The 13,133-nt window shown below is 40.5% G+C and overlaps 1 protein-coding gene across 4 annotated transcripts in view; it reads right to left on the reverse strand.

The window, feature by feature from the left end:
• Positions 1 to 229: 229 nt before the first annotated feature.
• Positions 230 to 13,133, reverse strand: part of SLC8A3 (solute carrier family 8 member A3) — a 482,177-nt gene continuing 469,273 nt past the window's right edge. For all 4 annotated transcript variants that reach the window (XM_086937188.1, XM_086937186.1, XM_086937187.1 and 1 more), the window contains 2 exons: positions 9,095 to 9,367; positions 230 to 4,729 (listed from right to left, as the gene is read on the reverse strand). In XM_086937188.1, the coding sequence (XP_086793314.1) occupies positions 4,353 to 4,729; positions 9,095 to 9,367 (650 nt within the window). In that variant the 3' untranslated portion in view covers positions 230 to 4,352. The remainder of the gene's footprint in view (positions 4,730 to 9,094; positions 9,368 to 13,133) is intronic.

The following is a 13,133-nucleotide window of genomic DNA, read 5'->3' on the forward strand; positions in this document are numbered from 1 at the left end:
CAGAACATGGGCTTCTATGGGAATTAACAAGGGCGTATTATCAAGCCCATTATCGCCGTTTTATCAGCAGTTTCCTGCCGATAAAACAGCGATAATTTTAACACCGGTCCTTGATAATATGCCCCACAGTGTCTGGAGTGACGTGACTTCGCAAGAAAGCTAAAAATGGTAAAGACAATGATGGACATAACAGAAAACAAACTCAACTGTGATGGTTTTGAGACATGAATGCAACAGAAACATAAAAGCAGGCTTTATTAGGGAGCAGCACAATAAAGGACCTTTTTTACAGTGCTTCGGCTCAGTTACTCAAAAAGCAAAAAAGCAATGGAAATGAGAATGAAGGTCAACAAGTTTGTAAATAGGAACCTAGCTTATATGGCAATAAAATATTCAATTAAAACTATAATCAGTTTAAATTTAAAAGAACAATACAAATTACATTTATGTCATGCAAATCCCCTGGCCATCAAAAAAAAATCATACTTTTTTTATTTATATTAAACATAAGAATAAATGCACTCCCAACAATATCAGTGCAGCTGGGGATTAAATATATGATTCCACTTCCCAATCCCTCTCTCTGCACTGCCCTCTTTCCAGTCCTTCCTTGACTGCACTTAAATGCTTAGTCAAGATACTTTTACCACAAATTTTAGTGCCCAACTGTACCAATCAGCAGAAGAAAAAAATAAATAAATAAACCAATATGCAGAAGGAAAAAACTTTAAAGAATCTAATTTGACCCATCACTGGAAGGAATAAAAATTAAAAGACCTAATTTAATCAATGAGCAAAAAGAACTTAAATGAAAAGACCACTTTGCTGGAGTGTCTGCCTACCATCGTTTTCATCGCAAGGTTGACTTGTGTTTTGGACATCCATGTATGGTCCTTCTGCACAATTCTTTACATGAACACCGTCAATTTTTAGACCTAAAATATGCAGCCTTGCTCTTTGGCACAAGCAGAAGAAAGCGCTTATATGTGGCACTTTTAGGAAAGTGAAAATATACAGTTATGTGCATCATAGGTGGCTGGTTCCCATGTGATGTTTTGTAGTAGTAGTAACAGGCAGGATAAGACCGTCGGTGTGATAATTCATACACAATTTAGCAGTATTAAACTCGAAGTTTAACTTAAGGCTTGGGCAGAGTTGTTTTATTACCATTTTATATGGAAAGGGCTTTAAACCTAGTTACAATGTTTATCAATATGAAAGGCATACATGAATCAGAGGCCCTACATCAGAGAAGGGTGTAGGATCCATGATGACTGCCTGAAATTCACAGGTGTAGATGGTCAGGGGGATCATCGCCACCTGTGAGTTTGAGGCTGGCTCTCGGCTACCAGAATTAGACTCCAAGCTAGTACATAAGTCATTAGATTTCCTTGTCATGTTCCCATACTCAATGTAGTTAAACCTATACATTGCATGCATTGTCCATGTAATGACAGGGCAGATTTTAAGCTGAAAATTAGACATTCTCCCCTTCAAAAAGAATTGATTTTCCTTTCTGTAGGAGGCTCGGGTCCGTGGAGGGTGGTCCTACCGCTCTTATTGTGTCACATTCCTTCTATTGGCTTTTCTCTACTGTTAGTGGTAAATCTCAGCTATTTTACCCCCTCGGGTGGTACAATGAAATTGATATTCGACGTTCATTTACCTATGAGCATCTTCCAATCACGGATGGAGTAACTTTGTAATACAAATTAAACTTTATTTATTTAAACACTGTGACAGGAAAAGTGGTAAGAGATTTGTGAAGTGAGCCTCCCACTGAGAGCCGCAGCAATCCTGCTAGTCCAGACGCCACATTCATTGATTCTTTTTTAACACAGGACCCCACGTTACTCGAGATGCTTCCATAACGGTCATCATCAAACGTTTGTTCTTACACCCGAACTTTAAGTACGAATTTTGGAGGAGCTACAAAATGGGAAGATTCGTAACAGGTACATGACTTTGGCAAAATAAACACATAAAATTGTAAAAAAAAACAAAAAAAGCTTGGAGCAAGAGATAAGAACAATGCAATAGAAACTTAGATCGGTTGACCATGGCCAAGAAACAGGCAAGTTCATGTCGTGAGGAACACAGGAAGAACTACTTTAATAGGGAAGCCGCTCGATGCAGACAGGCAGGGTGATGCAGCGCGAGCTGCAGGGTACTTGGTAAGAGCACTTCTAGTACTCTTGGCAGGCGTAAACAGGCACATCTTATCACCAAGAAGCTTCTTCACCTTCTTTCTCCATCTGAGGGACTCTTTGTAAGAAAATAAATATATATATATATTTATATTTTAATGAAGACTATATTTGTTATTCTCCTTGTCCTTCATCACAGATTGTAAAAATCCTCTTTCGAAGAACTTCAGCTCTTATTTGTGACCTCCTTTCCTTCCTGTAGTAGGGCAACATCAACAGTACAGTCTGCTCATCCTGAACCCTGAAATAGTGAGAAAAGAATGCAGTATGCAAGGATTGTACCATTCACTGTACATCCGGGGCGAGATACAGATGTCTCAGTGTTACAGCCAGACAGAAAGAGTCACATGTGTGATACACACTATACATCCGGATAGCGGAAACCAGCCACGCGTGTGACACACTACATCCAGAGAAAGAGATACAGCCGCACGTCTGATAAACTGAACATACCCAGAGAGTGGGAAAAAACAACCACACGTGATACAGAGTAAATCCCGTAAGGGGGACCGACAACCACACGTGTGATGCAGTGCACACCTGGAGAAAGAGAGAGACACGTGTTATACTGAAGAGAGGTTAACAGCCACATTTGTGATACACTGTACAGTATTGTACATCTTGATACAGCCACATACGTTGTATACTGTACATCGAGAGTTCGATAGCGCCTACTGCCTTTTGTGATAAATAATACAGCTTACTTGCAGAGATATTTAACATTTTCTGTTTTATCTATGTTCAACCTTTGTCTCAAGTTGGTTGCTCTCATATATGGCCTTGTTTAATGAAAAGACTTTCACGTGGAACTTAAGTTTTGCAACAAACTAAATATATCATCATAAAATATATGTTTAAATAGATAAGAATTAATCCCAGTTCAATATTACAGTTTATGATCACTGATGTAAAGTCAGCTGGAAACACATCCCATAGTATTTGCAGAATCACATGGAATTTTAAATTGAATTGATTTCAGGACATTTTGGCTTACTGTCTAAAGCATGGCAATGTGAACATTAACAACCTTTTCAATGGCAGGACATGGAGATCAGCGTAGAAAAGATGTCTGACATAAGTAAGGTGCGTCGGCCAAAATGGTGGACACAGTGCACTTTAGAACAAACGCACAATTTCATTTGGTGCAATAACATGTTTCAATTCAAAACAATTTGATTGGTGGATGAAGGTAATTGGGACACATTGCCACCTCACTGTGTGACAGAATGGCTCTAAATGCAAGGAGAGACTTAGCCATGGAGCGAGATGTTGGATCAAGAGCCTACTTGAACTAACCCAATCACTTTGCAAAGTATCCTTAAATTCAATAAAACTGCTTAAGACTCTAACTTTAGTGGCTCTCATCCAAAAGTACCACAATGATAATGTGACAGCATGTTTTTACAGCTATTCACTTGCCCAGCGTTGGCGGGAAGGTAAAAGAAATAGGGTGACAAAATAGCTAGCCCCTGCCCCTACATCCTCCATTGTAACACAAGAGGTTTTAGTGTGTACCCTTTGCAATGTGCATAAAATATCATATTCAAAATATACAGAATATGTTGTATATAAGAAGTTAAGAAGTTCATTTTGCTGAGGAAAATTTGAGAAAATTGCTTCATGCGTCAGCCTTTAGTTTTTTAAAAATTGTGTCTGCGTGTGTTGTTATAATTAAAATAAGCAAAGATTCACATACTGTACTTATAAAATATTCTTAAAATATGGCCTGATTACGTTGCTGAGCATTGAGGTGCTCTTGTATCTTTGTTTTAAAATATGCTCCGGGTTCCAGCATTTAGGGCAGTCAAAAGCTTTCTCTGTTATCAATAGGGTAGGTTGTCAAAAAACATACACCATGGTTAAGAAAGCGACTGACTGACTTGCAAATTGCACCCAAACTGCACTGTTGCAGCTTTATTTTGGTAAATGGCCTAGTGAGGGTCTGTAAAGACGTTTGCTTTCTTTTTTCAGCTTTTTATAAAAATGTGTTGCGCCCTCTATATTTCCCCGAATGTTCTTCTGCACGTGACACGTTGAATCTGATCGAACAATGTATTTTCGGCAAGAAGAGTCTTTGAGGGGAGGAGTCCAGGAGTCCAGTGAGGTACCTTTGGAACGACCTCTCTCCTTCTCTATGCTCTCACCTCAGAAGCCTTTGATGTAGCAGTAGGCCTCCAGGGAGGCGAACAGGATGTAGAGAAGCCACAGGGTCACAAAGAGCAAAGTCGTGGCGAGCCGGCAGCCCCTGGGGCCGCCAAGCTCCCCACCATATCGCGGTCTCCTCCTGTAGAGCAGGACGCTGATGCAGACGAATGCAAATATGGTGAAAAGAGTGACTGAGAAGGCTAGCGTCCCGGCGGATACGTGGAACTCCTCGCCCTTATAGGCCCAGTAGATCGCAGCCACTGACCAGGCAAGTCCGATCCCTAGGAACACGTTCACTGCGTTACTTCCAGTGACATTGCCAATTGAGGCGTCTGCATACACATCCTGAGTGGCAGCAACTTTGCTGGCAAACGTATCTATGGGGAGAAAAAAAGATGTTATGAATTAAATATCCTGGAAAGCTAAATCTCTGATGAGTAGTTTTATAGGTATCGACAAACTAGCATACGATTGGGCTTTGGTAAATGCAACCTCACCGGTTAGGTCTCGCCTGCCCTAACGGTACTTGAGACAAATGACAAGAGATCATTTCTGTTATTGATTCAACTACATTTGCATGTGTTAGTCTTGGTAAGGATCTTTATTTACTTATATATTTTGACTATGAGGTACAACATTCATAAAGATGCACAACTTTGCATAAATACCCTGTTAAACATCAACTGAAATTGTTGCATTAGGAATATCACTGTACATAATTTAAATAACATTTGATATGACTGTTTTCCCGAAAGCATGATATAATTTATGTAACCCAGCAGTTTCCAACGTAGGTCCTGCAGTGCCAAAAAACATACCCTATTTAAAAATGATACATTTATATTAGTTACAAGTTAAATTTATCATATGTACTTATCCTGAAAACCCATCTTGCAGCGATGTAAGACACCACAGACTTCATATATGTCACTGTCCCAGACTTAAACATATACAGTTATTATTTAAACAAACGTTCATCACATTATTTAAAGTTTGCAGATAATTAATTAGAATTACTTTATTTTTACTGCATGCCATTCGGCAATTTTGGTACGCCACACATTTTCTATTCGCCAAGTTATATTCTGTTGTCTAAGTGTAAATCCTCTGCAATGTAGATTTGTGGAATAGAACAAAAAATAAATAGAAACAGAAAAAAATAACCTACGTTTTTCATATGTTTAAAAAAAAAATTCTGAAAAGAATCATTTTCTTTCTTTTAATATAGGATTGACATTTTATATCCAGTATATAGTCTTTTTAAGGCTGCAGCAATTCACCATGAATAAAGTTTTATAATGCAGAACAGGTCAGAAAAAAGAAAACAACTGCATCAAAGTGAACTTTAGATATCTAAAACAACGACTGGCTTGCCTCATAACACATTCCCTTGTCGCACATGAAGCCTGTCCTTTTATATTTGAATCTGGGTCATTGTGCTGGAACGGTGCTGGCCATTCCCAGGTGCTTATTGTGCTCAACTTCACAATGGGATCTATTATCATCGACAGCATCGCATATATTGCAAATCCATAGATCCATCCGTTCAAAGGGATTGTGCACTGGTCCTGCTCGCTACCACATAGATCTTTTTCACCATGACACATATCAATAGATTGGAGGAGTCTTTGTTCCACCATTTGCACTTCACGGAACCATAAGATGCTCATGGGGAAATGCTGTTAGCACAGCATCCTATGGCTGCACCGTTTCAGAGGCATCTGTCTTCTTGTCTAATCTAATCCTCTTTATTTCAGCTTCAACCCATATCCTCAATTCTGCTTCCAAGCCTCCAACCCTTGAGGATAGAGGTTACCTTTATGGCATAGAGATCAGGCGCTTGGCCAGCAATACTGCTAGATCTATAAATCTACACTCTTTCTAGTATTTCTTGGATCTTCGCATGTCTCTCAGCGGTCAGTTTGCAGGGCCTTATGGATTCTAAGTTATGTTATGTTAAAGTAAATTGTAGAGCGCACGTTCACCATACGGTTTCATTCTAGTACCAATCATATCAGAGAGTTTGGAAAATAATGAGTATTCTCAATGGTATTTTTGGCTATCAGGATGACATCTACTTTAACCCTTAGGATATGTTCCTACCATAGAAAAAATAAAATGGAACATCAAGTAAAAGGTAAGTTGTTCCCTTTTAAGTTGTATGTCTTAGTATTGATTTTTCTATAAATCTACTCTTATTGTCAAATGCCTGAAGTACTCATTGCAAAATGTTCAAGTCAACATGCTCTTGTCATTTTGTAGACATGAGACTAGATTTATGTACATTAATGTCTACTCTTGTTTTCTTCAAGAAGATGAATATGTTTGATATTTCTGACTTATAAATACAAAAAGTAAAAACAAGTACGAAACAGTCTGCATAAAACATGCCTGTTTCAAAACTGAGCCAAAATGTAGAATGGGACACCGTTGATGACATACTCGTCTTGGAAGCTTAGGAAAAGGTACAGGGAAACGTTATCAGAGCAATGGTGGCAATGATGAAATTTGTGAAATATGCAAATAATTTTAATTAGGAGCATACTCTAATCTAGTGGAAGTCTGGTCAATTTGTCTATCATTTAGCCAACTGGTCTGAATCTATTTATTTTGGGCTAGCTGCTTTCTCATCCAAACACTTGGATTACAATTTATGTATTTAGTCTATGCTCAAAATAAGGCAAACAGTGATGGAGAATAAACAAAACATTTCATTTTCGAATGTATAATGGCTGCAAACCAGTCATGCCCCACTAGCTGCAGTGGCACCATGACCATTGAATTGTTTAGTTATCTTTCATACTAATGCACATCACTAACATTTTTATAACAAATTGATTTTCTCTTTGTTCTCCTCACCATTCTCTCCATGGTGGACCTGGCTAGACTGACGTTAGTTTATTCATGCTGCAGATTCAATTCAGCATGGAGCATCCAGCCACCGCTACAGCATACATTTGGTCAGACGTTAGGAGGATTTCTTTTCGGTAGCTGGTGCATCTATTGCCTAACTAGAACCACTCCCCCAGGCCAGCTTATGCCTTCTTTGTGCAGTAAATTCCAGCCATCTCCAACCACATTTTTCTAATAAATACAAGACCACTTGTTAAATGTCCTCATGGCAATCCTGCCACTTGTCCTTAAGAAGCAACTGAGAACCTTAGGCAGTAAGAGGTATAGAAAAGAGCTTTACTAAGATCATCAATTACTTTGAACGCCACCTCCACATTTTTAATGCTTTACACCACCTATGTTTTTGAGATTAGTCCCAGAAATGAAAGCGCTCACCACAAATACCATCATTCTTCCTATAGTAGATAAACACTGTTAACCAACACTGATTTAAGGGTTCCAATACCCTGGAGATGTTTTGAACTCTTATCTAAGACCTGGTGGTCCTGCTCAATCATCAGAGGATTTGTAGAAAAGTGTGAAGGGCACTGTGCTCCAGCTGCCGATGACTCTGCCAATGGGACACCCATTAAGGCAGCAATGCAGGTATTTGTCCTAATGTTTTTAAAAGGCTTCTGTTATTGCTGGTTGCAAGGGTCTACTGCGCATGCCCTGATTCATAGCTGTCATGTTTCCCATTTATCCTTCCCTTACTTTATACATTTTTAATGTTAGACTCCTTCTTTTCCCACCCACCCCTTCCTTCCTCAAGAAAATATATTTTGTGTTTTTGCTGTCAAATCACAGACAATAAAGAAATTCTTAAAGGAAAAGAATACTATTTTTATTTTCACTCTTCATTATGGGTCTGCCATTTCCAACATAAGGGTCCAGGACAAACAAAATTAGAATTGTCCCCAAATGCATTGGGAGACAACACCCAGGGCCTCATTTAAAAGGTCCCTCTGTACCTGAGTGTCACTTTTTGCAATGATCCAGTGGCACTGTGTCCTCCTCCATATTTACAAGGCAGCGGAAATAACATACGCAAGGCTTTGCTGGGGCAGCGAGAGACCCAAAAACAGCAGTGAATTTGGTAGTGCTCTGAGTTACCCTTGCTGTGTGACCACACCTACCTCTTACACTGCTGCATTTGTTAGAATTCATAGAAATACATCATATACCTTATTGTTTGGCTTCTAGAGATCAGATGCACCATCTCGTTCATTTCTTCCTTTAAGCGCAATGTATATATTTATTTCTACAATTCACAGTAGGTGGGTGCCCACTAAAGTGTTCAAAAACTTTTTTGTGGTATTGTTAACTGCGCTATCATGGCCTAGCACCAACCTTAATGTTAAGTTTAATTTGCAAAACCTGGTCCAAGTACGGTTTAACGTGCTAAGCACAGCAAGTGTCACACAATTCTCATGTTGCTATTGAGAATACGCCCTAACTTTGAACGGAATGTACAAGTACTATTGTCATAGCTCACGTGATGTATACCTGTTGTCATGATCTTACTGTGAATCCGGAGATTAATAAATGCAATAACAATTTCTTTAAAAAAAGTGTCAAACGATTCTTAATGGTTGGATGATCTGGAGAACCTGGTGAGACAGCTGCTAAAACTTCATAATATAGGTGAAATTATTTTCTTCCTATTTTGTGAATTCCTGCAGTAAAAAGTGTTAAAAAATATACAACTCTTATTCTACAAAATTACTTTTAGAACCTTAAGAAGTTTAATGTTCGTAACATCTGCCTCACCAAGTAAAGTGATTGTCTAAATTCTGAATGAAAGCTAGAGATATTTGAAAACAGTCACAACACACATTCTCTACACTCACCTGGGACTGAAGTGCCAAATGCTACAAAGACGACAGCAGTCACAGAATCCTTCAGCCCTATCGTGCAGCCGAAGTGAGACGCGAGGTCTCCTATGATGGCGGTGAGGATGCCAATGATCATGATGGAAACGACGAAGCAAGCCCAGCCATTCCAGTATTCTGTAGGCGGGACGCAGGCAAACAGCACTTTCCAGAAGACTGTTAAGAAGTGCATGACGTAGTCGAAACAAGATGGCAGCCGCTCTTCCCCCGATTCATCCTCGTCCTCTTCTCCTGGTGCAAGAAGGAAGAAAGAGAGGACAACAATAATCAAGGACTACCACCATGGTTCAAGCTTCGTGTGCTTACAAAGGTCAAGAATAACGTCACACAGTTTGGGAGATATATTTGGGTTAATTTTGTACTGTGTACACATTTAATTGCTCAAACGTGTTAAGCACCAGAATCAACGAGTTACATATGAGATATGTAGGAAACCTTTATATGAATGTACTGTTTGTAACCACCCCCAATAATTTGAGGCTAACACAAAAATAGTTAATAGTTACCAAAGGTAAAATTTTTATAAAAGTTTAATTTCTGCAACAGTGACTCATGTTGCACGTTTTAAATTCTTCTAAGTTATTTTGAACATAAGAACATCTAGTTTTAATCACTTCTGTGGCAATGTTCTACCCTTTTCTCAATTTCTGATTATATCTTTTGTCGTCAGTATTTCTATTATGTGACCGAACTCTCAACTCAACTATCTCAAATTGAGTTGATTCTTTACACATAGCTTGTCTTCCACTGCTTGCCTCTTGCCTTAAGTCATATGCTTTTCATTCTGTGTTGTTTGTGAGCATGGCCTAACTAGACCTTCACAGAGACAGACATTCTTCACAGTCTAAACATAGCATCTGTTTCTATAGCCAAGCTAGCATTAGCCGAAATAACCTAATTTGTGCTTCACAATTCACTTTTAGCCAATATTTCAGTATGTGTTTCATGTTGGGCAAGATGGTTCCCCCCATGTTATTGTCGCATAAGGTGTTGTCCTATTATTACCAGCATTTATTTATTTATTTATTGGGCTTTTAAAGCGCGACAGCTACCCAACAAGGGTTTCCCGACGCTGAAAGACACTAAGCCATTGAGCAGAACATAAAACTCAGAAGAGAGGCAGGAGTAAGTTACTGGTTAAAAAGCCATGTTTTTATGGCTCTGCGAAAGTGGATATAACGAGTTTCCAAGCGTAAGTTCAGAGGGAGAGAATTCCAAAGCTTGGGGCCCAATAGGGAGAAAGATATTCCCCCGATCCTAGCTCGACGCACTTTGGGCACACTAAAAAGGCCTTGAGATGAAGATCTCAGGCAGCAAGCAGGTGTGTAGGTGCGAACGATGGCTTGTAAGTATCTAGGGGCATTGCCCTATTTGATTCTGTGCATAAGACTCAGCGTCTTAAATTTGACTCTATTTTCAATTCTTAGCCAATGGAGTGCCTTAAGATGACCAGACATGCGTTCCATTCTGTGACACTTACAAAGTAATCTTGCAGCGGCATTTTGCACAAGTTGAAGGCGTCTCATGACAGCCTGTGATGACCCCAAGTAGAGGACATTTCGGTAGTCTAAACGGGAGGTGATTAGAGCGTTGACCACAGACTTCTGAGTGTCATCCGGCAACATCCAAATGATTTTCCTGAGCCACCTCAGGATGGTGAAACAAGTTGATGTTAAGTTAGTAACTTGGGGTTCCATAGTTAGGCCATTATCGATGATAATGCCTAGATTGCGTACTTGGTGCGACGGGGCGGGTAAAGAACCCATTTCTGAGGGCCAGTGTCTTGGGCTCCAGAGATTCTGATTTGGACCAAGTATTAAAATCTCAGTTTTGCCACCATTCAGTTTGAGCAGATTGTCCCTCATCCATGTTTCAATTTTACTAAGGCCTAACTGCAAGAGAGAGGAGGAGTCCTGATCTCCATTAGAGAGTGAGAAGACAATCTGCGAGTCGTCCGCATAGGTGAACATGTTTAGACATGCCGCTTCGGGGATCTGGGCAAGGGGGGTTACATATAGATTGAAAAGCAAAGGACTCAAAACCGAGCCCTGAGGGACTCCTTAGGGGGATAGATGGACATTTGAGGACGAGGTGTTGGAAGTGATCTTAAATGTCCTTAGTGTCAAAAATGATGCTATCCAATCCAATGCTTTGCGCCTGATGCCCATGACAGAAAGAGATTTTAGCAGAATGTTGTGGGAGATGGTGTCGAACGCTGCGCTGAGGTCAAGTAGAATCAGAGCAGCGGAATCTCCACTATCTACCAAAAGGCGAAGATTTTCCATCACCCCAAGCAATGTTGTCTCTGTCGAAAAGCCAGGGCGAAAACCCGATTGGGAGGGGTGAAGTATGTCATTCACCTCCGTATACCGCGCAAGATGACCATGGACATGTTTCTCCAAAACTTTGGAGAAAGCAGGTAGGAGGGAAATAGGACAAAAATTGGCCAGAATTTTAGGATCAGCCAATGGTTTCTTTAGCAGTGGTGAGACCATGGCATGTTTCCACATGGACGGGACCTTTGCCGTGGAGAGGGATAAATTCAACGTCTGGCAGATTATGGAAAGTTGTGGAGTGTCCAAGAGTCTGAGTACAGAAATTGGGAGGGGATCGATTGGAGAGCCAGATTTCACTTTCCCTGATGGTATCTTGAAGGCCTTCTACATTCATCCCAGGCCAGGATGTAAGAGGCTCATAGGACAGATCTGGTGAGAGGGAGATGCCCTCCTCCCTAGGGCAAAGATCTGGATTCCTCACGGCATGTGCCTGGTGCTGTTTGAAGATGTCCTGATAGATGGTCTCAATCTTATTAGTGAAGAACCGCGCCAATTCTTCACATTGAACATTATTCAAAGGAAGTGGTTTGGCTGTGGTGTTGGAGCCCGCTAACTCTTTTACTAGATTGAACAATGTTTTTGATTTATTTGTGGCCTCAGAGATTGTCTTCGCCACGTACTTGGCTCTAGCTGTAGTGCAGGCTTTGTGATAGAGCTTAAGTTCCTTCCTGTAGATCAGGCCATCAGCTGGAGAATATTCTTTCCTCCAGAGGCGTTCCAGACGTTTACATTTGGACTTGTCAGCCTTCAATGACTCATTATACCATAACGCTGGAGAATTATGGGTTTTACATTTATTATGAGCCAGAGACAAGCATGTGTCTAAGGCTCCCATAAAACCCAATCCTGGGGTTGTTTGATTAGAATGAAAAACTCAGTGTTACACATACAACTCAATTTCAGCATTGGATGAGGGGGCATGACCATGCAGGTGACCAATGAGAATGTACATCAACTAGCCACTGTTTCTTCTATTGTACAATTCTCACGTTTGTATTCCTCCCATATTACACAATCTCTGAATACATGAGTGATTCTGTAACTGGCTGGATATGCTGTGCTATCTGTTCATACCAGCTGGTTCTTTGCCCTTGGTGATACTTGGTTGTGGCCTGGCTGATCCTTCTCTGCTGCATACAGTATGCCTGAAAGGTGCAAGCCAAGTGAGAGTTTCCTGATTCTGCTTCTGTAGGCCAGGGTTGAGTGACAAGCTGGGACACGCCTGAATAGTGCTCAGAGGTCAATCTCACTGTCTGAACTCCCATATGCATGACCTTGACTTCTCTGTTTCATCGGTTGGAACATATGTTACCCAACCAGTGAACTACCTGTCGGCTCACCAAGCTTCTCTGTGAGTACGTGGTCCCTTGTCTGATGACCACGGGACGCACAGCGATGCTGCAAGGGAGAGGAGGCTTGTGTGAACCACAGCAGCATTATATCTGCAGTGAGGGATCCAGGTCTTAAACCTTGCCTCGTAGAAGAGGATGTCACATGTCGAGGGTCACAGTGTGAACATTATCACTCAAGGAAGCCCAGTTGCCTTCTCATCTTCCGTGTGCTTCCTTTTTCTTTTACTTTGTTTTGCACTCACCAGCTGCCTACTTGATGCCCTATGAATTTTCAGTTCAGCAGTGTTACATGATTATCGACCCACTGTT

Source organism: Lissotriton vulgaris, chromosome 9 (genome assembly GCF_964263255.1).
Source record: "Lissotriton vulgaris chromosome 9, aLisVul1.2, whole genome shotgun sequence".
Lineage (NCBI taxonomy): Eukaryota > Metazoa > Chordata > Amphibia > Caudata > Salamandridae > Lissotriton > Lissotriton vulgaris.